Source organism: Trichosurus vulpecula, chromosome 8, assembly GCF_011100635.1.
Source record: "Trichosurus vulpecula isolate mTriVul1 chromosome 8, mTriVul1.pri, whole genome shotgun sequence".
NCBI lineage: Eukaryota > Metazoa > Chordata > Mammalia > Diprotodontia > Phalangeridae > Trichosurus > Trichosurus vulpecula.
Genome location: NC_050580.1, coordinates 1,972,811 through 1,998,333, shown reverse-complemented (window position 1 = coordinate 1,998,333; position 25,523 = coordinate 1,972,811). Strand labels below are relative to the sequence as shown.

General features: G+C 45.3%; 1 protein-coding gene across 2 annotated transcripts in view; it reads right to left on the bottom strand.

Moving 5' to 3' along the window:
• Positions 1-25,523, bottom strand: part of STK32C (serine/threonine kinase 32C) — a 216,547-nt gene that overhangs the window by 99,570 nt on the left and 91,454 nt on the right. For both annotated transcript variants that reach the window (XM_036737255.1, XM_036737256.1), the window contains exon 2: positions 12,238-12,293. In XM_036737255.1, coding sequence (XP_036593150.1) covers positions 12,238-12,293 — 56 coding nt within the window. The remainder of the gene's footprint in view (positions 1-12,237; positions 12,294-25,523) is intronic.

Below are 25,523 nucleotides of genomic sequence, written 5' to 3'. Positions count from 1 at the left end.
AGTTGAAAGGTGGCCCATTTTGAGTAAAAATGATACTTGTCAGATGCAAGCATAAAACATGTTATTTGACTATGTGGATAGATTGAAACAGGGAGAGCGAAATATCCAAATCGGGGGAGAATCACGCATGCATCTTTTGATATTAGTTTGGCTCTGGAAGGATAAGGACCAGGGCATAGGGACCTGACTTCCCCTCCCCAGGAAAGCAGATGCTACAGAGATGCAACGAGCTCCCCTGCTGCTGCTCAGGACACGGTTCTCCCAGGGCTCAGTTCCTGGGGAAGTTGAGATTTGGTTAGCAGATGTTCCTGCCTTTGAGGATAAAGAGTTTCATCACCATTTCATCTTGAGTTTATTTGTCTGGCTAGCCAGTCTGTAACCCAGTAAGACCCCAAATGAACAGACCCAGGAGCTGGTTAAAGTTGCCGTATAGTAGACAAAGCACTGGACTTGGGGACAGGTAATTTTGGACTGAGAGCCAGCTCTATGATTTGCTGTGGGTGGGATGGTGGGCAAGAGGATGGACCTTCCTGATCCTCCTTTTACTCACCTACCAAATGCCAGTATTAATTCCTATATGTTCACTATCTCATGGAATGGTTGTAAGGAAAGCATTCCATATGCTTTTTAAATTCTAGAAATGTAGATTGTCACATTATGGGAGGGGAAAGAGAGAATGGTACAGAGAATGCTGGTCTTTTGGGGAGGCTAAGCTTGAGAAGACACCACAGTGAGGCCCTTGAGTAGCTCAGGTGGTGGGGACAGAGAGAAAGGAGCAAGAAATTGTATGTGTGCCAAGAGGCAGAGAAGGGGACCTAGAATGGGGCTGCAGTGACATGCAAAGCAAACTGCTTCTCAACAGTAGCTCATTGGTTGACCAGGTCAGCTTGGGTAGAAAGACTCAGTAAGAGTCAGAACAGTCAGAAGAAGAGTCAGAAAGGCTCCAGGTATGGAATGAGGACATGGGCAAGGCACCCTCCACTCCATTTCCTAACACCAGTTCTATTCCACATCTATTCCAGTGAGTAACCTTGGAAGAGACCTTTCTATCTTGAAAGCTTCAGTGACCTCCTTTATCAAATTGAGGGATCAGACTCAAGGGTGTTTGAAATCACAAAATCACTCAGAAGGAGGAGAAACTTCAGAGGCCATCCTGTGCAGTACATACGTTAATAAGAGTCTCATTTATAATGACTTCAATGAACACTCTTCTACACATTTCTTGAAGAACTCTGGGGAAAGGGGCAGGGAACTCAGTACCTGACACTACCCAGTCTATTTCGAGATAGTTCTCGCTGCTCGTAGCCTTGTGCTTCCAGATTCTAAAATGGCTCCCTGTTTCTGCCATTGCTACACTCTGGGTCAAAGACAAGTCTGGCTCTTCTTCTCTTGAAGGCCCTTCAAATACCTGAAGACAAGCATTCTGGACTACCTAAGCCTACTCTTCGCTCAGATGAAACGTTGCTTCCATACACCTTTGTGTGGTCGGATCGCATGGCCTTTCACAATCCTGGGCATCTTCCCCTGGACCTTTTCCAGATTAGCGATATTCAGAGTTACAGGAACCATGATCTCAATTCTGATGTTTCCTCCACAGGTTGCAGCCTGTCTATCCTGCACAGCTCGCATGTCCTCCCATGAAAGGGCGTCTACTAAATGTACTGGAGGCCAGACTCACTTTCTCTGAATATCACAAGACGACCAGTGGAATACTCCAGCTCTCCACGTGTCACCCCTTATCGGCACACAGCCATCCCATGTTCTCTTTCCATCATATATTGCCTGATGGTATTCTTCATTCTTCTTTAAAGTTCCTCCTTTCTTGTAAGTCATGGCCTGCTTACACCCACAATGCACCTCTCTGTTGCCTTTTGTGGGATATTCATCTTCCATTCTTTGGAAACTGCTATTTCATGCCTCGCCAAAAATGTGGTGTCTGGAACTTGAAAAAATAGTCCAGGTTAAATTCACACAACACTCTTGTTCACTTCCAGCCCTGATACACCTTGATGAATCACCTCAGGTCTGGGTTATAACCAATGCCCTGCACCAAATTACAGTTTTCTTCACGGTTATCATGGCAGTCTTCACTACGGTCATCGTTGTCATACGTCCCCCAGCCACCTTGGATAAACATGGAGTCACAGAGTCACAGAAGTTTAGAGGTAGAAGGAGCTTCAGTGGCCATCTATCCCAACACGTGCATGAGCATTTATTAAACACCTACTATATACCAGGCACTGGGCTAAGTGCTTTATGAATATGACCCATTGGCTCTTCACAACAATCTGAGGAGTTGCAGTTATTACGCTCATTGTCAAGAAGAGGAAACCTGAAGCCGAGCAAGGTTAAGTGAGGCCTAGGGTCACACAGCTAGAGTCTAAAGCTCAATTTGAACTCAGATCTTCCTGACTCTAGCTCAGTGCTCCATCCACTGTGACACCAGCTGCTTCCACATGCACAAAAGTAAACCCAGTGCAACACAAAGTGGTCATCCATCCTCTGCCTGAAGCCGGACAATATCGTCTTATGTTCAGCCTCATTCGCCTCTTGGCTAAGTCCCACCGGTGACTTCTGGCTATGTGGCTCCTCTGTAGCCACACAGAACAAGGCAAATGCCACTTGCATGTAAGTAGCTTTTACATGGCTGAACGCAGCTCCCATGTAACCCTTGAGGCTTGGTTAAAATCCCCATTTCTTCAAATAGCCTCCATATGGTGTAGTCTCAAGTCCCTTCATCATCTTGGGCTTTCTCCTCTGTATACTTAAGTTCATCAAGATGCCCATTGGATGAGAGTGGAGTACAGTGGAAATGGCTTACACCTATTCCTGGAAACTATTGCCTCTTGATACAGCCTGGGAGCCTATCAGCTCTTTTGGCTGCCAATCAAGTCGCTGCCGCATATTGACCCTGTCATCCCCCCAGACCCCGAGATCCTTCTCAGAACAACTGCTCTCCAACCACTCTCTCCATCTGGTACTTGTGAAGTTGATTTTTTTACCTAGTGCAAAGACATTAATCTCTATTGAAATTTACCATATTTGATTTTGTTCGGTCTTCTAGCCTATCAAAATTCTTTGCAATCCTGCCTTGATCTTCCACTGGGTTGGCTTGTCTTCCCAGGTTGGGGTCACCAGCAAATTTGATGAATATTTTACCCATGCTGAAAAAAAGCTCAGCAGCAGAGGAAAGCATAATTCTGTGTGCTGTACTGCACTGCTTCCCTGACATTACTGACTTCTTACTCATTACCTCACTGACTATACTCCTCCTGCTTCACTGACATTGAACCATTAACAGCCACTCTTTGAGGCCTGTCTTCCAATCATGATTTACCCATCTAATTATCCCTGACAGGGCTTTGACACATGCTCAGATCACTGCAGAGGTGCCCACATCAGAGACACTGGGAACCTGGCATGTGGAAGAAGGCATTCTTGGTGTGCCCCCATGTAGGTAAGAGCGATTCTTCCTTTGGCTATGTAGAGAGAACATCTGAGACTTCAAAACTACCTGAATGGGACAGTCTCACTCTGTCCTTCCGGAAGTATTCAGGAGTTATGGTTGTGTTTACTGTCAGCATTGGAAGCTGGACAGAGAAGGGCCACCTTCCTCTTCCCCTAAGGCCCTGTGGCTTTGAGAAATGAATTTCAGGGTTTAGTCTTTGTCCTCGTGAGTTCTAGGAGCAGGAAGCAGAGTCCCTGACCTGGGAGCTTGTGCCACAGTGACCTTGGAGCCCAAGATTCCAGTCCATGTACTCTGGAGGGAAGTTGTAAGAAGAGAGGGTCCTGGGACCCAAGTCAGTATGGAGCTTTGGGTCAGAGTTTAGTAAGACTAATGTTATTGAGAAACTGAGTTAAGCTGTGAACCTAATTCCCCTCCTGTCCCCAGAGAACAAGAGAATGGGGGGGGTGTTATACCCTCCAGGTGTTGGAAAGGGGGAATGTTTGTATAAACTAATCTCACTGTTACATGGTTAAATGAGGTTGTCTGGACCCCTAAAGTTGGAGGAAAATAATCTGTGGGGATTTGAGCCAGTGTCAGACACTAAACACCCTCAAGCCCATTCAGGGTCCTGGAGAACAGATCAGGTCAAACGGTAAAATGTTACACACTTGGTTCTCAGGCAGCCAGGGCCAGGGTGGTCCTTGTTACACATCTTCTTGTCAAATCCACAGCTTTTCTTCATCTTCACATGAAGAGCGTTCGATTACTTATCAAAAAGTTTGCTAAAAATCCAGATAAACTATATGTCCGCAGCATTCCCTCCATCTGCTAGTTTAGAATGCTGTTTTCTAAAAAAAGAAAATGAAGTTAATATGGCGAGCCCTGTTCCTAACATAGCCCCTCTGTGAATACTTTGTAGTCTCCATTTCCCTCTCTAGATATAAATAAACCATTTCTTTAATCTGTTCTAGGAAGAAGAAGAAGAAGAACTAACACTCAATGGTACTGACTGTTTGCCAAGTACTTAACAATTATTATCTCACTTGGCCCTCAAACCATAGGAGGTAGGTGCTATGACGCTTCTCATTTTACAGATAAAGAAACTGAGGCAGGCAGTGGTTAAGTGACTCAGCCAGGGTCACCCAGTTAGTAAGTGTCTGAGGCTGGATTTGAACTCAGGTCTCCCTGACTTCAGGCCAGGCATATTATCCACTTTACCACCTAGCTGCCCTTTGACCCACAGTTTGAATACTCTGTCCTCCTTTCGGTAAAACTGGAACATTAGCCCTCACCCATTTTCCATGCTCTTTGAAGTATCACAGAGTGGCGGTTGTCAATGACATCTCCACAGCCATTTGGTTACTGTGAAGACAGCTCATCCTAGCCAGGTGACTTGGATTCTTCAGGGTCATCGGGGTGCTTCCTTTGCTCCCTGTTACCTTACTCACCTCGGGCACCACTTCCCTGTTAGTCAGTTCTGTTCTGGCATTTCTAGTGCAAAGCCCCCTCTCCTTGGCAGAGAAAATAGAAGCCAAACTGCAGCTGAGCCGCTCTGCCTTCTCTCGGCTGTCATTGTCCACCTCAGGCAGAAGGCCTCTCCCTTCTTTGCTCCTCCTTTCCCTCCCAATCTAATTTTTTAAAAATCCGGACCTCTTTTGGTCCCAGCTTCACTGAACAGCCTTGGCTCACTCTCAGCTCTCAGTCTCGAGCTGTGATTTTTAATAGGACCGCCATGCTCTTCAATTCATTCTCTGTTCCCTGGTTGTGTCCATCTTGTACACGTTTCTTTTAAAACTAAGTTGGTTGATGAGTCTTCTGTGCATCGGCATGAGTCTCTTCAGAGAATTCCCATTTTTCCTCTTTGTGGGACTTGTTTGCTTTTGTGCTCAGGATTTATTCTATGCATTTCTCATTCCTCCTGGGAAGATGTTCATTGTAAACCCTGGGATCTCATTTGTATTTCCTTCACACCATTTGAAAGCTTCTTCCCCCAAATCTAGGGTGCCTGTCACACTGTGCCCAGACCTCCTTTCCTCCGGCATCAACTCTCATCTCAAAGGGATACGGGGTCATTTCCTCCTGGGCTCCAATTATTTCCAACCCAGCTGTCAGGCCGTCCCTGTTAGTGAGGCTGAGATCCAGAATAGAATCTCCCTTGTTCCCTCCACCTTGTGAAGGATGAAATTATCCCCAAGGCAAGTCAGGAAGCTATTTGCTGCTCTGTTCTTGGCACAGAGAGAGATCCCACAGATGTCCAGACGCTATTTGTGCCTCTGGCCCAGGCACGTGATATTTCCCAAACTCTCCCTCTATTTCCTCTTCCCATGCAGGTGGCCTACAATCTACTCCAATCTCAAAATTACTCCTGCTTCTCCCTCCGCTAACCTTCACCCAAATTTTTCCCTCATGCTTCCCCTCCCCCTAGTTCTCAGACTTCCTCATGAGTGTACCAGCTTAATATCCACTAGGACTCCTCTTTCCCCCACCCCTAATACCATTGGGTTTCTTTAGTATATGGTCTGTCCTTCCAGAACCAAAGTCCAGTCATGGATTTCCTCCATCAAAATTCTTAGTAAATGTTACCTGCTTACATTAGGGCTGCGGATCAGTCTTGGTTGCTGCTTACATGTGGGTTATCTGTGTAGATATCCTGGAGGTCCCAAGTTTTACTACAGACTCCTTTCTGTGCACCTTAGAGCATCCCAGCTGTTTTTTCTTCCTTCTCTGTCTGATTATGCTACCCAACTTGGGTGGGGGGGAAATGCAGGGGCAAGCAGCTTCTCCCTCCCCCATCCTTTTCACATAGAAGGATTTATGTTATGTTCCTTATGTGTTGTCAGTAAAATGTCTGCTTAGTCATCATCAGGCAATATCCTAATTAACAACAAACACAAAGCTGTCTTCCAGGAGTAACGGATTGGGGCAGAATTACAACCCTTGTTCTCTTGGCTCCAACCAGGGCTATAAGATTCAGGATGGAGCTTTTACTAATGTCCCCGATTGACGAGACAGAAGGAGCAGCTTTGTGTTTATTTGTAGGCCAGGACCCTTCGATTCCCACTATGGTCTGCGATGCGACCAGGGCAAAAGAAGTGGGTCAGCATCATAGACTCAGTAATTAGAGATCTGAGTTGTCCCCAAAGCACAAGGAGACCCTGAGCTGACCAAGGACTGAGCCCCCAGTCCAGGTCAGCCACAAAAGGTTTCCCAGAAGGGCCAAGAATACATAGTTAGCCCACAGGGCCCCATGAAAGGCTAGCAGCACAGGATGCCCAGAGCTAGTCTCAGACTCAGACCCCTGCCCAGGATTGCAGACTCAGCCTTTAGAGGCCCTGCTGAGGCCAGCAACACCAGGATGCCCAAAGTATACCATCAGAAGAATGACTAAACAAAAAAGGGGAGAAAACTCTCAGGAGGCCAAGCATAGGAACACAGGAGAGAAGAATAATGCCAAAACTCCAACAAGCAAAGCCTCAAAGAAAAATACAAGTCAGACTCTAATATCAATCAGAATTACTAAAAGAAAGAATATAAGAATTAAAGTAATATTATAAATTAAAGGAGTAGGAGAAGAAAGAATAGGGGAATGTCAAAGCCATGGAGACTTGGAAAGGTAATTTACAGCTTAGCATAAGAGGTACAAAACCTTACCCAAGTAATTTGTTGTGGCTGTTGTTCAGTCACTTCAGTGGCATACAACTCTTCATGACCCCATTTGGGGTTTTCTGGGCAGAGATACTGGAGCGGTTTGCCATTTCCTTCTCTAGCTCATTTCACAGATGAGGAAACTGTGGCAAACAGGGTGAAGTGACTTGGCCAGGGTCACACAGTTGGTAAGTGTCTGACTAACTCCAGGCCCAGTGCTCTGTGTCCTGTGGAGCCACCTAGCTACCCAAGTAATAGACTCTGAAAATTGGAATGATGAAACAAGCTAATGACTTCATGAGACAATAAGAATATTCAAATAAAGTCAGAAGACAGAGAACAATAGAAGGAAATGTAAGGTATTTCATATTTTTTAAAGATCAAGATGAAAGAATGTAAGAATTGCTAGGTGATTGGAGGCATCTAGGTGACAGTGAATAGAGTGCCAGACCTGGAGTCAAGAAGACCTGATTCTTATTAGCTGTGTGACCCTGGGCAAGTCATTTGTCTCAATTTCCTGATCTATAAAATGAGCTTGAGAAGGAAATGTCACACTACTCCAGCATCTCTGCCAAGAAAACCCCAAATGGAGTCATGAAGAGTCTGAAACGATTGAACACCAACAACAAAATGACCTGAAAGCCATGAGCAAAAAAAAAAAGTCTGGATATAGTATTTCAAAAAATCATCAAAAAAAAAAAGCTTGCCTGCATCTCTTAGAACTAGAGGGCAAAGTGAAAACAGAAAGAATCTTCCATCACCTCCCCAAAGAAACAACAAAATGAAGAATTTGGCCACATCACACAGCTCTCAGGACAAAGAGAAAAGACTACAAGCAGCCAGAAAAAAAGAGTTCAAGTCCTGAGGAGATCCAGTCAGGATCATACAAGACTTAGCTTCGATTACTACAGCAGAGAGTTTGGAATGATACTCCCAAAGGCAAAAGTTATAGGCTTACCACCAAGAATGACTTGTCCAGTAAAATTGAACGTAAGAGGCTGAGGGGATGAATAGAAAACTTTAATGAAATAGAGGACTTCCAAGCGTTCTTGATAAAATGTCAGGACTAAGTAGAAACTTTGAGATACAAACATGGTACAAACAAGGTAACTACATGCTAATAGTTAGAAAAGACTTCATGGGAAAAAATGCTTTCCTTCTAATGGGGAGGAGGGAATCATACAGGCATCCCCTGAGAAACTCAATGTCAATGGGGATCATAGAGAGAGTAAAATAAAATAAGGGTCTGGGAGTCACTTGATTATGACATAATGATCTTAAAAGAGGAACATAAGAATTGCTAGCGTTTAGATAGGACTTTAAGGTTAGCGATACAAATAAATGGGAAAACATATCTAACGTGGCAAAAGTCACTTATTTAATCCTTGCAGCAACCCTGTGATATGGGTGCTATTATTATCGCTATTTTACAGATGGAGAAACTGAGGCTAGGAGTGGTTAAGTAACTTGCCCAAGGTCACACAGCTAGTAAGTATCTGAGGTCAGATTTTGCCTCGGGTCCTCCCCACTCCAGGCCCAGCAAGCTGCCTCTAAGCAAATGACGAAGAAAGGAAAGGAAAGGTACACTAGGGAAGGAAATGTAAGGAGGTCAGAACTTATTGGAGGGTGGAAGCGTGGAAGCAGAAGTCTCTACACAGGAGAAAGGGGCAGGGCTTGAACCTTATGCTGACCTGATAGAGCATAAAGGAGGCAGAGCCAGGAGAACAAGTCATACCAAACCACAACATTGTAGAAATGACCAGGTTGGAAGCCTTAAGGACCCGGGTCAAGGCAAGGATCAGCCGTGATTCTAGCAGACCAGTGGTGTCACCCACCTGCTGACAGGCACAACGGGTTGGATATGCAGAGAGAGATGCCTGATGACCATGAACGTTTGTTGCAGGGACTTTGTTTTCCTTTTGCTCTTCAAGTGTATGGGGAGGGGACATGGGAGGGAGAAAGGATAGATACTTGACTATTAAAAATTTTACATTCAATTAAAAAAAAATCTGAGCTCTTTGAGGACTGACACTGTCTTTGATCTGGTCACTGCCCACCCCACCAAGTCCTCAGCACAGTGCTTGGCACTTAGCCAGTGCTAAATAAGGATTTTCCATTTATTTTCGTTCTTCTTACTTCATCTACTAGAAGTTGAGAAACGTGTTGGTTGAGGATGAGCCGTCAAGCCTGACAAAGGCATCCATGGTCATCCAGTCAATAAATTGGTGCCACCCTTCGAGGATTCTTTGTGGTTCTATTTTCATTATATAGAATCACTCTTCACATGTGTGAGTACTTTACCAAGTTAGAAATTGCCCCCAATAGTCCAGGTGCTAGGTAATAACCATTAAATAGTTCAGCTGAATTGAGCAAAATGGTGTCTGGGCTTGGTGGCACCCGTGGTACTCCATGACATGGAGGCTTCCGGGTTCTCTGTGGACCAGGGCCTACAGCTTCAGCCTAGTTGGGGTGTGACAGGTGTGGCCACAGCCTTCACCCTCAGCTTTAACTAGGAAGAAATGAGCTTGAAGTGTAAGGCTACAGATGAGCTTCTGCAATGGCAGCCAGATGTTTTTAAACAGAAATAATCCCAGCTGACATCTCAATAGCATTTTAAGTTAGGCAAATTGCTGTCCTTACCTTATCTCATTTGGTTCCAACAACGATACCATGAGATAGCTGCTACAAGTATTTAGATGGTGGTTAGATGCAGAAACTGAGGCACAGAGAGGTTAAGGGGAGCTTCCTCTTGCCCATAGAGCTAAGAGTCATCAGTCAGATTCTTCTCCAAGTCTTTCTTGCACCCAAGGCTAGCTCTCTGTCCTCCATATCCTGCCATCTCTCTGTATGAGATGAGCCTCCATGGCTTAGCTTCTCCCCAGATCGCCTTGACCTGGCCTTCCTCCCTCCCTAAGTCATTGCGCTAACTAATGGTGAGATACCATGATGTCATTTCCTCTGTTGGGGAACATCAGGATGGGGAGCAGGACCCCAGCAAGTCTGACTTAGCCTTGACTGGCTCTGAGAAATACTCATTTCCCTCCAAGCCGTCTTTTCCATTTTGCTCATCATCTCAGAATTATGGGAACTATACAAGTCCAGCTAGTTATGTTGCTTCGTGTTCAGGGAGATGATGGAAATACCAGCCTGACAGTACTTGGTACAAAAATAGATTCTTCCTCCTAATGAATTCCTGCAGAAAGGCTTCCTGAGGTCTAATTGCCCCCAATCTTTCAATGATGCAACACAGCATCATTTTCAATACAATGAAATGAGAATAATTAACAGCATTGAAGGGCTTTGGATATTGTGCCGCAGAAAAGAGCCTTGAGACACAGCTTGGTCAAAAGGATGGAGAGGCCCCCTTACAGTGTGGAAGGCCAGGGTCAAGTCCCTCCTGTCCTACCCCAGACCCATCCGGGCTATGTGACCCTGGGCAAATGCCTTCTGTCTCTGCTTCAGGCATCTCTGATTCTCTCAGTGAAGAGAGGCATTTGGTAGAGGCACTTTGTCACTGGGAGCTCTTTAGACCAATGAAATCACAGATCCAGTTCCTTTTCCTAAAAGGGCCTCACGTTCTCTGAGTTTTGCTGTCCAGGCAATGTCAAAGAAGCAATCACGCCAACTTGCATGTTGGTCCAAGATCTCATCATCATTATCTCTTACTAACAACAGCGAGAGCTTATACACAGCACTTTGAAGTTCTCCAGGCCCTTTACATGTGTTGACTCTTTGGATCCTCACCACAACCCCGGGAAGTCAGTAGGTGCTTTTATTATCCCCATTTTACAGATCGGGATACTGAGGCAGGGAGAGGTGAAGTGATTTGCTCAGGGTCACACATCTGGTAAATGTCTGAGGCAGGATTCAAACTCATGTCTTCCTGGCTCTAAGTCACACGCTGTACCCACCATACCACCTAGCTGCCTAAGGAAAGATTGTGTCAAAGCCACCTACCTGATCAGAGACCTCAAGGAGATGATGGATGATGGAACATTTTAAAAGCATACTGGAAAGAAATCACATCCACGAGGAAGTGATTAATTTACAATGGAACAGCCAAGATGCTTTACCCAGAACTATTCTTAATGTTCCTGGGAGCTTATTAAGACCTTTCTGAGCTATAATTAGCCCTAGTCTGCAGACACTGAGGCCTCAAGAAGGTAGTGGCTTTGGCCAACAGAGAACAACCACAAACCCCAAGAAGCAGTTCCCATCCCAAACTCTAACAGGGAAACCAAGCAAATCGTCAGAGGGGATTCTTTAGGCGTGAAGAAGCAGATAATCGGTAAGCATCTGTGTGCTTTTCCCTGCCTTTCATAGGCAGCACACCCTGGGACCTCGGGCAGCCAATCTGGGCTGTTTAACCATCGGCTCAGTGAACACAACAGTTCTGACCACCCCTCCCCCCACCCCAGCCTACAAGCACTGCCCCTTGACCACAGAAGACAACTCTCCTCTCCCCCACGGCCCACAGAGGTCTGGTCTGAAGCTCCAGACTTCCAGCATTGATACAGTTACCAGGGGAGTGATGACCTCATTTCAATGTGGCTGCTGAGCAGGGCAATGTTGGTCTGTTATAGAGAGAGCTCTGCTCTGCCCAATGTAACCTAGCTCCGAGAATTAGCAGGGTCGTATACACTGTTTGGACAGACGGGGAGGATCGGTAATCCTGTTCACCAGAACCCTGAGATGAATCTGCTGGCTCTCCCACCAGCCACAGGCAGGTCTGGACTCTTCTCTGTTCTAACCTGCTCCAGGTCTACTGGAGCCATCATGGGCTTCTGCTGCCCAGAGGATTTGCACTCTTGTCTAGATGCCCTGAATGGAGTCGGGGCGGGGTGGGGGTGGGGGGTGGGATTCATGAAATATTCATCAGTAGTAATGAGAGGTCCTTCTCCCATCCACAGTACCAATATTATGTACCCTTGAATGATGTTTTAGGGGACACAGAAATATAGTAAATGGATAGAAGGCAGTCATGAGAAATCCATTCTAACAAGACCATCTTATGGGCTTTGCTATGGCAGAGAAAAAATCATTCAGGACATCTTGGTTGGTTAAAAAGAAAAGGGGTCCCCAGGATAGACTCTCATTACCGCTGGAGCCCACTGACTCCACTCCAAGGGAGCCAGCTGTCTTACCTTCCCAAAGCTCCCCTTGCCGATTGCTCGGAGGATCTGGAAGTGGTCAAAGTTCACTAAAAAACAAAAGCAAAGGCATTTTGTCAGATTTAAAGAACCCTCCAAATATTGACTATCTTCTTACTAAAGAATCAAAATGCTTGAACCAGCCATCTACTTCTTTTTTTCCCCATCAACAACTCTAAGCCCCAAAGCACTTTTGCTGACAAAGGGCTGATACACTCAAAGATGTTCTATCCCAATGCATGAGTCCAGCCAAAATTCTGACAGTCTGTTTTTGTCTAGGCAGAAGACCGATTCAAGACTAAATTAGAAGACTTCCAGACAAGTTAGTGGCTTAAATGGAGACAGACAACCTGGCTTCCAGATACCTACTCCAGCAAAAACACCCCACGTCCAGGTGCCTAGCACTCTTCCCAGAGATGCCAGAGAAGATCTAGAAGACCCAAAGGGCTCAGACTCTAAGATCCAAGGCTCCCTAACCCCAGGAGGTGGAAGTCAACACAGGAACCCAGATAAGCCAAGGAGAAACCAAATAGAATTAACCTTCCCATCCAAAAGTACAGTAGACTGACCCTGGTGAAGCCCGAGTTCAGGCACTAAGGCTGGAGCAATGAATAAACTGGAGAAGACATCAACCAGTACAAAAAACAAATAGGGTGAATATAGAGATGCTCCAAAATCCAAGCTAAAAGTGGAGAACAAATTTTAAAAAAAACAAATTAAAAGGATTTTCCACAAGGGCTACATGAAAACTTAGAAGAAATGAAACAAGAAATAATAAATGAAATAAAAGGTACAGGGAAAGACTTGAGAAAAGAAAATTAGCTTAGAAAGTGCTAAACCTTACCCAGGTAATGGACTCCCTGAAAATTAGACTAGACCCAAGGCAAATCAATGATTCCATGAAACAGAAACAGATATTAGAACAAAATCAAAGGACTGAAAAAATGGAAGAAAATATATGTACCATAAAGAAAACAACTATCTGGAAAAGAGGTCAAGGAGAGATAATTTAAAAATGATTAGATTCCCCGAAAAAACATTATTAAAAAATCTAGACACCGTATGTCAAAAAACCATAAATGAACACTGCCCAGATTTATTAGAACCAGATAGCAGTCAAGATAAAAGGAACCTACCAATCACATACTGAAAGATGCCCTAAATGGGGTAGCTGGGTGGTACAATGGATAGAGGATGGGACTTGGAGTCAGGAAGACCTAAATTCTAATCCTGCCTCAGGCACTGACTAGCTGTGTGACCAAGCTCAGGCATTAACTAGCAAGTCACTTAATTTTGGCCTCAGCTTACCCATCTGCAAACAGGTAATAATAACCCAACCTATCTCATAGAGTTATATAAAGCTCAAATCAGATGATACATGTAAAGCACTTTGCAAACCTTAAAGTGATATAGAAATGCTAACTGTTCTTATTGGTATGGACTATAATAATAAAAGGAAAGGTCTTAGGAACGTTGTAGCAAAAACTCTACGAAAAACTGCTCCATCTATCCATAAAGGAGTTCAAGTACCAAGGAAACAAAGTCAAGATCACTCAAGACTACTATGAAGAAGGGAGCTTGGAAAGACAGTATCACAAAAGGCAAAAGATATGGGCTCAGAACCAAAAATAATCTCCTTTGCAAAGCTGACAATTCCATCTGTGAACCCTTTGCTGCTGTGGTGCCTGACTCTTCACGACCTCATTTGGGATTTTCTTGGCAAGGTTAATGGAGTGGTTCGCCATTTCCTTCTCCAGTTCCTTTACAGATGAGGAAACTGAGGTGAACAGGGAGACAAGATTTACCCAGGGTCTCACAACTAATAAGTGCCTGAGGCCAGGCACCTCAGGAAGGTGAGTTTTCCTGACTCCAGGCCCAGTACTCTATTCACTACACCACCAACTGCCCCCGAAAATAACCCCACATGGGGGAAATGGATCTTTAGTGGAATAATGGACTTTAGTGGGATGGAGGACTTTCAAGCTTTTCTGGTGAAAAGACCATAGCTGAGTTGGAACTTTGAAATGAAATAATTATGGGGAAAAAAGAGGGCTATTGAAACTTTTTTAATGCACAGAAGAGAACAGAAAGAAGTTTGAAAGGAAGCACAAACCAGTGGGACAGTTGTAAAAGTTATGTGTGGAATTTATTATAGGCTTTAAAAAAAAAAAGCAAGTGGTATGAAATGAAGACCCCTGGTCTCCTATGATATCCTCTGTTTTGTGTTCTGCTGTGTGTTTTTAAAAAGATGGCAGATATTCATAGCAAGGAGAACTATTTGCAAATCCTTAGGCCACACAGTTTCTAGATATCTTCAGAAAGATAATTGTTTATCAACTCTGTCATTCATACTTCACATTTTCTTATAGCGGCCGATGTGTGAAAATAACGCCCTTACCCCAAGATATACAGTGGTAAAAAATTCAAATGTATGTTCACTAATTGATGAGCATTAATAAATAATGGAGTTGAGATGTCAAAGGCCTCAGCTTCCTAAACAACATACAGGGGGTCCTTAATCTGGGGTCAGTACACTTTTTTATATATTCATATTCGCATGCACTAGATAGATAGAGAGAGACAGATGGATGGACGGATGGATAGATGGATGGATTTCAATCTAATTGGTTTTGTTTGTAATTCTACGTATTTTAGTTTGTGTATTCACAAACATGATTCTGAGGTGTCCACAACTTTCACCAGAGATGGCCAAAGGGATCCATTATACAAAAAAAGTTTAATGACCCCTTAACAAAGCATGAGATTGTAAAAAAGAAAAAATAGCAAACATAGACATTGACTCCTTTTCAAGACTGATAAAGGGGCCTCCTAACAAGTGAGAATGGCCTCAGTTTACTGAGGATGCTTAACCCAGTGCTAGATGTTATTGGGTTAGGAGACAACACTAGCTGGTTCGTAGCACTTAGTTTGACCCACCACTCAAATCGTCTGTTCCAGCACTCAAACAGGTCACCAACTACTACAACTACTACTACAACATTGTCTTGGAATTCCAGGAGAAGAGCCAGGGTGGGGCCAAGAAAAGATCTGAAAAGATCACACCAATTATAAATGACATGGAACAGGACAAAGCAATGGAACTGTTTTACCGGGTGGAAAAGCAGGTGGCTCTAATTCCACTTCTGACCCTCCCCAGCCCTTGGACAACCTCTAAGGGAAATTTTACCAGGTCAGCATGAAAACTGGAATTCATTATTTCGATTTATTTTTTTCCAAGAGAACCATGTCAACACATCCTTTGAAATGACAGCTTCCCTAACTGTCACAGTTCTGGTGATAAAGCAGCTAACCAGGTCACTCTTTTAGGGTGCTCTCCATGAGGTTTGCAGATGGCTTGCCTCTCCCATGTTGCAGAGGCATTTTTAAGCTGACAAGCTTAAGCTGGACGAACAAAGAGAAAGAGTTGTTTGTTGTTTTCAGAATGTTGATGTCCTTTTTTTTCTATAATCTTATTTATAGAGTTTATTTCTCAGAAGCCCCCTTACTCCCTATGTCCAATGCATCTGAGGTCTCTAGCCTGCACAGAGGCTGTCGAGGGGGCCCTATAAGATCAATATAGGGGGCTATGCCCCAAGCCCATGATTCAGACCCCCTTCCCCTGGACATCTGACCTCTTGAGCCCAGAGCTATTGCACCTGTGTTCCTCAGACTCTGATCCTCTCATCCCTTTGCCTGACATTCAAGATTCTGGCCTCTCTGTGGTTGATGTTAACATGCTTCTTCCTCACTGACTTTCCTGGACCTCTGGATGGCCAGCCCCTCCTGGTTAGCTCTTCTGCCAATTTTGGCCATCTCTGGCCCATGCTGGCCACCCATGTCCATGGTCTACTTTAGGAATCCTTCTGTTTCTGAGGTAGCGTCTCCTGAGGAGAAGACAGCTTTTCTGATCTGGCCCACATATTCTGTATGTCTTTTCTCTAGTCAGTTCACCCATGGAGGAGTCCCTCCTGACTGGGATATTAGGGAAGGGGGTGGGAGGTCACAGAAAGCCTGGCCACAAATGCCAGGAGATCCCAGGCCTTCACCCTCCAGGAGAAAAAGTAAGAGGTCAAATTCACAATGCATGAGAATGTGGAGACTTTGGAGGCCTGAGAGAGAGGACCTCGAAGAGATTGCAAGCCCTTCCTCTCTCCTATGAGCTTCTCTCCAGCTCCAACTGAGTGTGTCCCAGGAGTCTATGTCCAGTCTAACTACAAAATTCAATATATCTACAAAATAGCTGGAGAGCAATGTACCAAGGCACACTCAGGACATCTATGGATACGATTCAAACAAGAAGACAGTTGTTGCACACAGCTGGGCCTCAGCTTTCAGCCAAGCGTGGAGCCCTTCTCGTGAGACTCCCAATTTGTGGAGAGAAAGCTTTGGGTGGAGCTGTGAAGGAGAGCTTCTCCCCACCAGCTGGGAGAGCCTCAGGAAGTGTTCCAGGCTTGGCTGAAACCCAGTTTACATTTTTAAAAAACCACTACTCTCTTAATTAATTTATACATTTGGTGCTATATGCATTCAAATTGCCAAAGAGATGATTAATAAAGGGGGTTAGAATTGGTTTGGAAGAACAAAAGACCTAGAACCTCAAAGTAGGGGGGAAAAGGAGGAACTGTATTCCTAGTCATCAGTTTGCACTATAAAGCAGTAATCCTTAATGCCACTGATTAATGTGGTCAGCAAATAGAAGAGGAATTCATTGGCACAGCCTCCCCGGGCATGAAGTGCAGCTACAGGCAACGAAGCCAGTAGGTGGTGTTTTATAAACCCAAAAGATGGACAGACTCGGGGAGCATTTGCCTGCATGGCAAGGCCGGCTGGGACTTTGGTGGAAAGGAGATGGAAGCCATTCCTCACACCACAAGAAGCTCAAAACTGATGAACGAGGAAGACCTTGGCTAATGAGGCCAAGAAAAGGAAGAAGAGAACATCGTCTTCCTAGAGAGTTAAGATGCACAGAAGAGAGCAGAAAGAGGCTCTGGAGGGAACGCAGACAGCCAGGCATTGCTGATGCTGTTGTGCTTAATGTCATATAGACTCATTCTATTATAGGGAATTCATTTTTGTCATCCTTCTAAATTCCCTCCCTCCCATTCCTCTCCAATCCACTAAGAAGGCAAACTATATGCTATTAATTCTACTTGCGAAATCACGCAAGACATATTTGCATATTAGTTATATCACAAACACACACACACACACACACACACACACACACACACATATACACACCAAGAAAAATAAAGTGAGAAAATTCTACTTCAGTGACACTTTGCATTCAGAGTTCACCGGTTCCCCCTCTGGAGATGGAGAGCATTTTTTTTATCATAAGTCCTTTAGAATTGTCTTGGATAATTGATATACATTCATCTTTAAAAGAGGAAGCTTATGATTTTTAAAAGAAAATGTATAATTATAAATAAATATGCAACCTGAATATTTAAGGATCACCATTTTTAAAAGTTAGACTGCAACCAGATCAAGTCCCTTTGCCAGCTACAGGCCAAGGTGGGTTTGGGCCGGGGGGGGGGGGGGGGGGGGGGCGGGATATGGAGGGAGAGAACTCTTCCACAAAGGAGCTGCATGCAGAAGTTGTAGTGGAGATCAAAGGTTGTGAAGGTTGTCCCTCTTCCCAGCCCCAGTGGTCTTCTGGGCACAGCAATGGAGGGGGAGAGGAGGCAGACGGGCAGTGTCCAGCTGAGACTGGGATGTGGCAGAAGCTGGACTGACATGAGGCTCCCAAGAAGGGAGGAGGCACACCCACTGAGAGCATCCTGAGGGCTTTCTTCTGATCACTGGCCACTGAAGGACCATGTTCTGCATCTGAGAAGGCTCTCTGTGCATTCCTGCTCCAGTGAGAGGACAACACAGCCTATCCACTTGACAAGAATTCTATTAGAATATAAGTTCTCTGAGGACAGAGGAAGACACCCTTCTGTCTCTGTGTCCTTGGGCCCTAGGAGAACCACTGGCACACAGTAGATGCTCCATAAATGCTTGGTGATAAACTGGTTGGTTGACTAAAGGCAAGGTCAAAAACCTCCAGGTTCCTCATGTGGCCAACCCCAGAAAGGGCGCTTGGCCCTTTCTGGATTGGGAGGAGGGACTGCTCCCTGTGCCAGCAGCATCTTCCCCTGAGAGATGTGGGGATTTTTATTTGTATTGTCTAATAAATAGCTCATCCCACCTCCGCCTTAGTCATGTAGATTGTGGAGGAGAGAAGGGATGGGGGCGCCCCCCCCCTCCAAGGGAGGCAAAGTTTTCCAAATAAGGAATCACTTTCTCTGCTGCCTCCCAAATCACTCCCAAAGAGGGATGGGCTGCGCCCAATTCACCATTGGTGTCTTCTGGCTCATTCTTCCCATCTGCTGTGTGATTTCAAGGACCTCACACCAATTCCATGATTCTGTGATTGAGAATCCCATCACCATATAGGCCCAAAGTCTAAAAGAGAGACAATTGTAGAGGTCTGGACCTGAGGTCAGGAGAGCCCTGGGTTTGGATCCCAATGCCAGCACTTAGTAGTGACCTAGGTCACTAAGTGACCTGAGTCACTTAATTCTCTTGGATTCCATTTCTTCACCCATGAAATAGGAATAACAGCGACCATCATGACAACCTGATATGATTGTTGAAAGGACTGAGCAGAAGACTATGTGAACCCTTGACTGGATCTCTACCCACCCACCACCCTGCCTATCCGTGAATTTCAATAAGGAGTGGAAATGGGTTGACTGTAATCATGGGGGCCCGGCAGCTGAGACCTGGGGACGGGAGGAAGCAGCTGCTGTTCCTCTCTCCCTCCCAGGTGGTCTTAGGCTCTTCGGAAGAGCTGGAGAACCCAATTTCTTGGTGGAGATTAGCTTGGCTTTTTAGCATCGCACATGAGCTAAGGGTTAAGGCAGGAAAGAGAATCAGCAGGACCTCTGGGTTTCCAGGCAGGCCAAGTCTTGGGAAACCTTTTTACATAGATGGCTTACCCTGTATCCTGTGTGACCTGAGGGACCTGGTGCTGGCACAGTGGGATCACTCTGCAGCTGGCAGTCCTGGGCACAGCATACACCTCAGTGCTGACATGGATCAGCCTATGGCACCAGTTCAGAGACAGGTGCCTCCTCAGTCCTCCCTCTGTTCTCAGGTATGGTGGCGCCAGAGGCCCAGAAGCCTGGTAGCCAGAGGGCATGGGACCCTGACAACATGTTCCATGGGACAAATAATACACTTTGAGCTACTGGTGCCCATTTCCCAGCCTTCCCAGCTCTAAGATTCATGAGAAAGTTTGCTGAAAATTGACTATGACAGGAAATCTTTTTTGCAGGCTAAGAAACTGGTGGCAGCTATTTCTGAAATTCCATCATGTTTCAAAAATTGTATAAAGGAAGGGAACGTCACAAAATAATATGTAAGATGAATGAGGTCAATGAACATAAGGAATACAGGCCAGGGATACATGAAGCCAAACCCGAATTTTGCCATTTTTTCCTAGAAATGTTCTGCCTTTGTCACAAGGCCAAACAGAAGCCAAATACCAAGGATTAGTTTGCACTCTCTCCCCAAACTGATTCTGGTGACATCACCCCATCCTGGGAAGACCTAAGGAGACTGTGTGCTTGTGGAGAGAACATAAGAATGTGACCATCAACATTTGGGACGCGAAGCCAGGCAGAAATACAAAAATTCTGCGAGGCTTTAGCTGAAAATAATAATAACAACAAGGGAGTGTGTTCTGGTGGCATTGTACTGACACAAAGTACTTTCAAAGAAAAAAATACACACATGTACATACATACACAATGTACACACACTCTTACACACATACATACATACATATACATACTTACACATATATACAGATACCTACACATATATGCACATAGACATACATACACATATCCATGCATACTCTTACACACATATATGTATGCATACACACATACACATTATACACACATGCACAGATACACATACATACATGCCCATATACATACTCTTACCCACATATATAGACATACACACATGCACACACATACACACATGCATAAGTACATGCACATGCACATATACACATGCACAGATACATATGCATGCATGCACATATACACACACATATACTCTTACACACGTGCATGCACATATACACACATATGCATGCATGTACATACGTGCATGCATACATATAGACACATATGTACATACATACACATGCATGCATACACATGCATATACACACACGCACAGATACATATGCATGCATGCACATATATGCACATATACTCTTACACACGTGCATGCACATATATACACATACACATATGCATGCACGTGCATACATGCATGCATACATATATAGACACATATGTACATATGTACACACATGTAACCAGAATGGCCTTTGTTTTCTTTGAGTGACTTAATTTATCTCAGTGAGCTTTACTAGGTGCTAAGCCCCAGGCCCAAACCCCATTAGGTGTTAACGTAATCCATGTGGATGTGAACCTCCCAGGGTACTAAGGGGAGGGGCCAACTCAAGAACCAATCACCAGAGCCTGAGCTCTGGTGATTCAGATGATGTTTGATTTTGTCTGAAGCCCTATAAGAAGGGAGGACAGAGCCATTTGCGTGGGGTTCTGGAGATGGTGTTGATGAGGAGACTCCAGGCAGCTGTAGCTAAGGAGCCCTCCAGCTTGTAAACCCGGATGTTGAAACTTTGTTGAACTCTGGTAACTATCTGTTGGGACTGGAATCAGACAAAGTCTGTTGGTGTTTGTAATTTGTTTGCATTTTGTTTTGAAGTTCAGCGTGCTGGTTTTTTCCCCTGAACTAACTGAATGATATTTGAATGCTGAATTAAAAGTAAGCTTGTCAACCCCTTCACCTTGCTTTCCTTAATTAAGCAGATCGAAAGAACCTGGCAGCTTTCTGGGTGCTGGCTGTGGGTGGATCTTATACCCCCACAGAAGCTGCCAGCCAGATTGTAGCAACAACACATATATGCTTTTTTAGAATGTTAAAGCTCTGGGAGTCTTCATCATCATTTTAGTCACATAACAAACCTCGCCCGGTCCCCACAATAATCATCCTGGAATGCAGGTGCTGTGGTTTTATCATCCCATTTTACGGATGAGGAAGCTGAGACTTAGAGTTGGGGGTGCACACAGCTCAGTAAGTCTGGCGGGGCTACAGCACCATCCTCTCACGTGCTGACGACGCTCCACTCAAAACGTAGGGCAGGGAGGTTTAACGTCAATTCGATCGTTCCACTGTTGCCACGGATGCAGCATCTCTTGGACATGGACAACCCCTTTGACAGTGCAGATCCCCACTCCTGCATAGCTTCTCCTCCTCCTAACCCTCCTCTTTGGCTCCTACCAGTCTTGCCCTGACCAGCCAACACCAGCATTGGCTATGGGCAGTTCTTTGGCCCGTGTTCCCTTGACGATGGGACCCATCCCTTTCCCAGTGCTCAGCATCCTCTGGATGATCCATTTTACACCATTTCTCATGCTGCAGCTGGGCACATCTACCTGGTGTCCTTGGGTCACCTACAAGTTGGGTTTTTCAGAGACTAGTCCTCTGTGATTTGCAACCTCAGTGTTGTTACCAAGAGGACCCTGGTTTAAAGAGATGAGTTTTTGTTCCCTGGAGCATCTTTAGGTTACCTAAAATGCTGCCTTCCAAAATTCAGGCCATTCTTTTCCTCCTACTAACTCCTGGGCCCAGTTCATTAATACTTCTGAAGTACTTGACCACGTGTGTGAGTGTAAGTGTGTGTGTGTGTGTGTGTGTATGTGGTATACATAGTATATATTTATGTATACACACACACACACATACACACACACACACACACACACACACACACACACACGCTGAAGAACCATTTCTAGGGACTATCCATTGAACAGCATATTATAGATAGCCTGGACAAAAAGCATTTGTCATCCACTTTGTTTTCCCCATGTGGGTGGTTAGGCCAAACTCTTGTGAGTGGCTGTGAGGACCATTGAGGAGGTATTGTAGTATTCCCAGGCTTGGTGGCATCAGCACAAAGTCATATGTAGACAAAAGCATTCAGAGGACCCCACCATCTACAGGGGAAATCCTCAACTGAATCAAGTACTTTTTTTCCTTTGGATCCCACCATGGACAAAGGGCATAGACTAAGAGTTAGGAGGGATCTTAAGGGTCAGCGACTCCAACCTCTTGTTTCACATGAGAGGAAGAAGAAATGGAGACTAGAGGGGTAAAATTATTTGCACAAGGTCATATGGGCAAGTGGAAGAACAGAGATTTGAACCCAGGTCCTATGAGCCCAAGTCCAGAGCTCTTTCCATCACACCATAGTGCTATGCCTTTTCTAACGAGAGGGGAAGACACTTTTGGCAGGCATATTTCCACCTGTTTTAAGCTGTCCTTGTGTTTGATGATGAGCAAGTCACCAACAAAGTCACATCGACTGTTACCACCATCTGGGAATGGGAGACACCTGGTTGAAGGACAGCTGCTAAGGACACATGCTCAATTGACTCAAAGCTTCTTTATTGCCAACACACACAACAAGCTCCCAAATCTCTCCACCTTTCAGCTAACTGTGACTACAAAGGTGTGTCTTCTATCGAATTAGTCAACAGGCATTTATTCCACAAGGACCCTTTGTGGAAGCCTCTCTGTTCCATTCTCACTTTTGGTCAATGGTATCCTAGCCTAGACCCAGGCATTGCTCCTCCCCAGAGATTTTCTAGAGATGAGAAAGTAAGCTCCTCACTGGGTAGTTAGTGACGTAATTCTATTGCCTTTATTTCGGTTGTGGGAAAAATCGACTTTGTTTTTTTCCCTTCTTTTGGTATCTTCCTCCTTCCCCTTTCTGATCAGTTGCAAGGGGCTCATGATGGCTGTCCTTCATAAACAATTGGCCAGATTGAATTGCTCCTTCTGTCTCTGTTTTCTTTAGTGACACTTCTATTTCTGAATGCACCATACCAGGTACTGAGGTGGTAGTTCCACCATCACTATGAGGAACTGTCATAGAGAATGCAGCAGATCTTTTCCATTTTTCATGTTTGTTCTTCTTTCTCCACTTCTACTTCCAAATGTTTGTGGAATGTTTTGGCTTAATTGAATCAAGGCTTCTTTTCCAGATGGGTTTCCTTCCACAATGTATCATTGCTTCACGAGGCACCACTGTTCATCATCTTCTACCACCCTCCTCTGTAAGGTCTTTCTGACAATGTCCTATTCCATTGTGGTGCTGACCTTGGTGATCACATCCTCTCTCTTGCTAAGGAGATAGGGTGGGGGTTGGTGAAGCCAGATGATAGCTCTGACAGCTTTTTCCTGATTACTCTGATTGTCTTTGATTGATGAAACTTCTATAAGAGATGGAGTCTGCTGCACCACAGTCTTCATGAGCTAGGTTTACATCTAGACCAGGACCAGTGATCTGAGGAGGAAGAATTGTTTCCCTGTGTAATTATAAGACATGAGGTATTATTATCTTAGAATGAAATGATAGCCAACTTTGACTAGTCACAAAATCCCAGCATTGGGACACCTGAGATATCCATTCCAACTCAGACCTGAAGAGGAATCTGTTTCATCACATGCCTTTGCTAGAAGACCTCTTCTGACCATGGGGCAATGATTCTAACTGAGAAGAGGATCTTTCCTGGTATCAAGCTGGCCTCCTTGCCGCATGTGGGGCACAGCACATGTAGCACTCCTGGCTCCTTGCCTGTCTCTCGGGTGTGTGTGTGTGCATAGTCACACATTCTCACAGCCTTTTGCTTCACTCCCATGTGGGCCTGTACCTGGCAGCCCCAACTGTCACCAGAACAATTCTGGAACTCTCTCTTCCTTCAGAGACCTTGGCTGTGGATGAGTTTCTGGCATGGTGGAGAGCTTCACCATTCAGAGACAGAAATGACAGTGTGCTGTCCTTGGATCTCCTTATTTGCCAGCTTTCTCATGCTGACCCTTGTGGCTCATGCATCAGAGGATTCATTATGGTAGTGTCAGGAATTCTGCAAAGCTCTGAGGTTGGCCTAAGAGCTCCTTGGATCTTTGGGAGCTATAGGGAATGATTTCCCACTATTTTACACATGGGTAAACTGAGATTCAGAGGGCAAAACTGACCAACCCTGGGGTCTCCTGGTTAGTAGGATCCAGGGGCAGGATTCAAATCTAGGTCTCTTGCCTGCCCAGCCACCCCCTTCCCATGACACGGCACTGCTTCTAACTCAGGGCCTCAGCCACAGACTCCAAATTGGCCATTAAGCATTTCTCATCATAACAATGATGGGGAGATTGTGGAGAGGCCAACTGAGACCTGGAAGAATGTGCTAGCAGTGAGCTCTGGAGCTTGCCCTGCCCCGTGGGGGGTGGGCTGCCCCCTCGCTTGGGGTCTTTAAGCAAAGTCTGAGTAAGTCCTCATCAGCAGGGCTTTGTCAGATGCCTCTGAGAAGCCAGGAGTCTGTGGTCTGGGGGCGTGTCCCTTCCCTCATCTTCTCCCCCCATTCTCAGACATCCATGGTGAGCCCTGTCCTCTTGCCTCCTTATTTTCACAGCGAGAAAGAAATAGGTTATTTGTCTTTGAGAGAAGCGCTGCATTTCACACTCCAACAGGCAGTTGGCACACAGCCTCTCTCTCTGGAGCCTGGAGGCTTTTTTTTTTTTTAGAAAGAGGAGAGCCCAGTTTCTTCCAGAGCTCAGACTCTCAGTGCAGGGAAGCCAGGTTCCAGTAGGGCACCCTCTGGGGTGCCTAGATTGGGAGTGATGCTGAGAATGCTTCTGTCTTCAGTGGAGGGCCTGAGAATGGGATCCTGGTGCTGGAGTCAGGCTCGGGAGCAGGTCCGAGTCATGTAGTCAGAAGAGCTGAGTTTGGGGGGGCAGGTTGTGGACCACAGGAACACAGGGATGGACAATCAGTGGCTCAAGGAGGTCTTAGGGGCCACCTCGGCTTTCCCAGCTGCTGTTTCCTTTCACTTGTGATTAGCACATCTTTCCTCTGGCCAATCTTATCTTTGGGGCTTGAGGGAGGGGGGCTGCATTATGTTTCAAAGGCAGAAAGCAAGACTTTTGTGACTCAACTCAAAGACCTTGGGCCTCTTCTGGCCCTGAGTCCCTCAGAGAGGAGAGACAAGAAGGGATCTGCTGAGGAGTGGACAGCACAGACTAGCCAGAGCCCTCAGCCCAGTGCCCAGCTTTTCCCTTCCCATCATTCTGCCTTCCTCTCCTTTATCTCTCTGGTACCTCCCCTCTCTGCCCTGTCATTA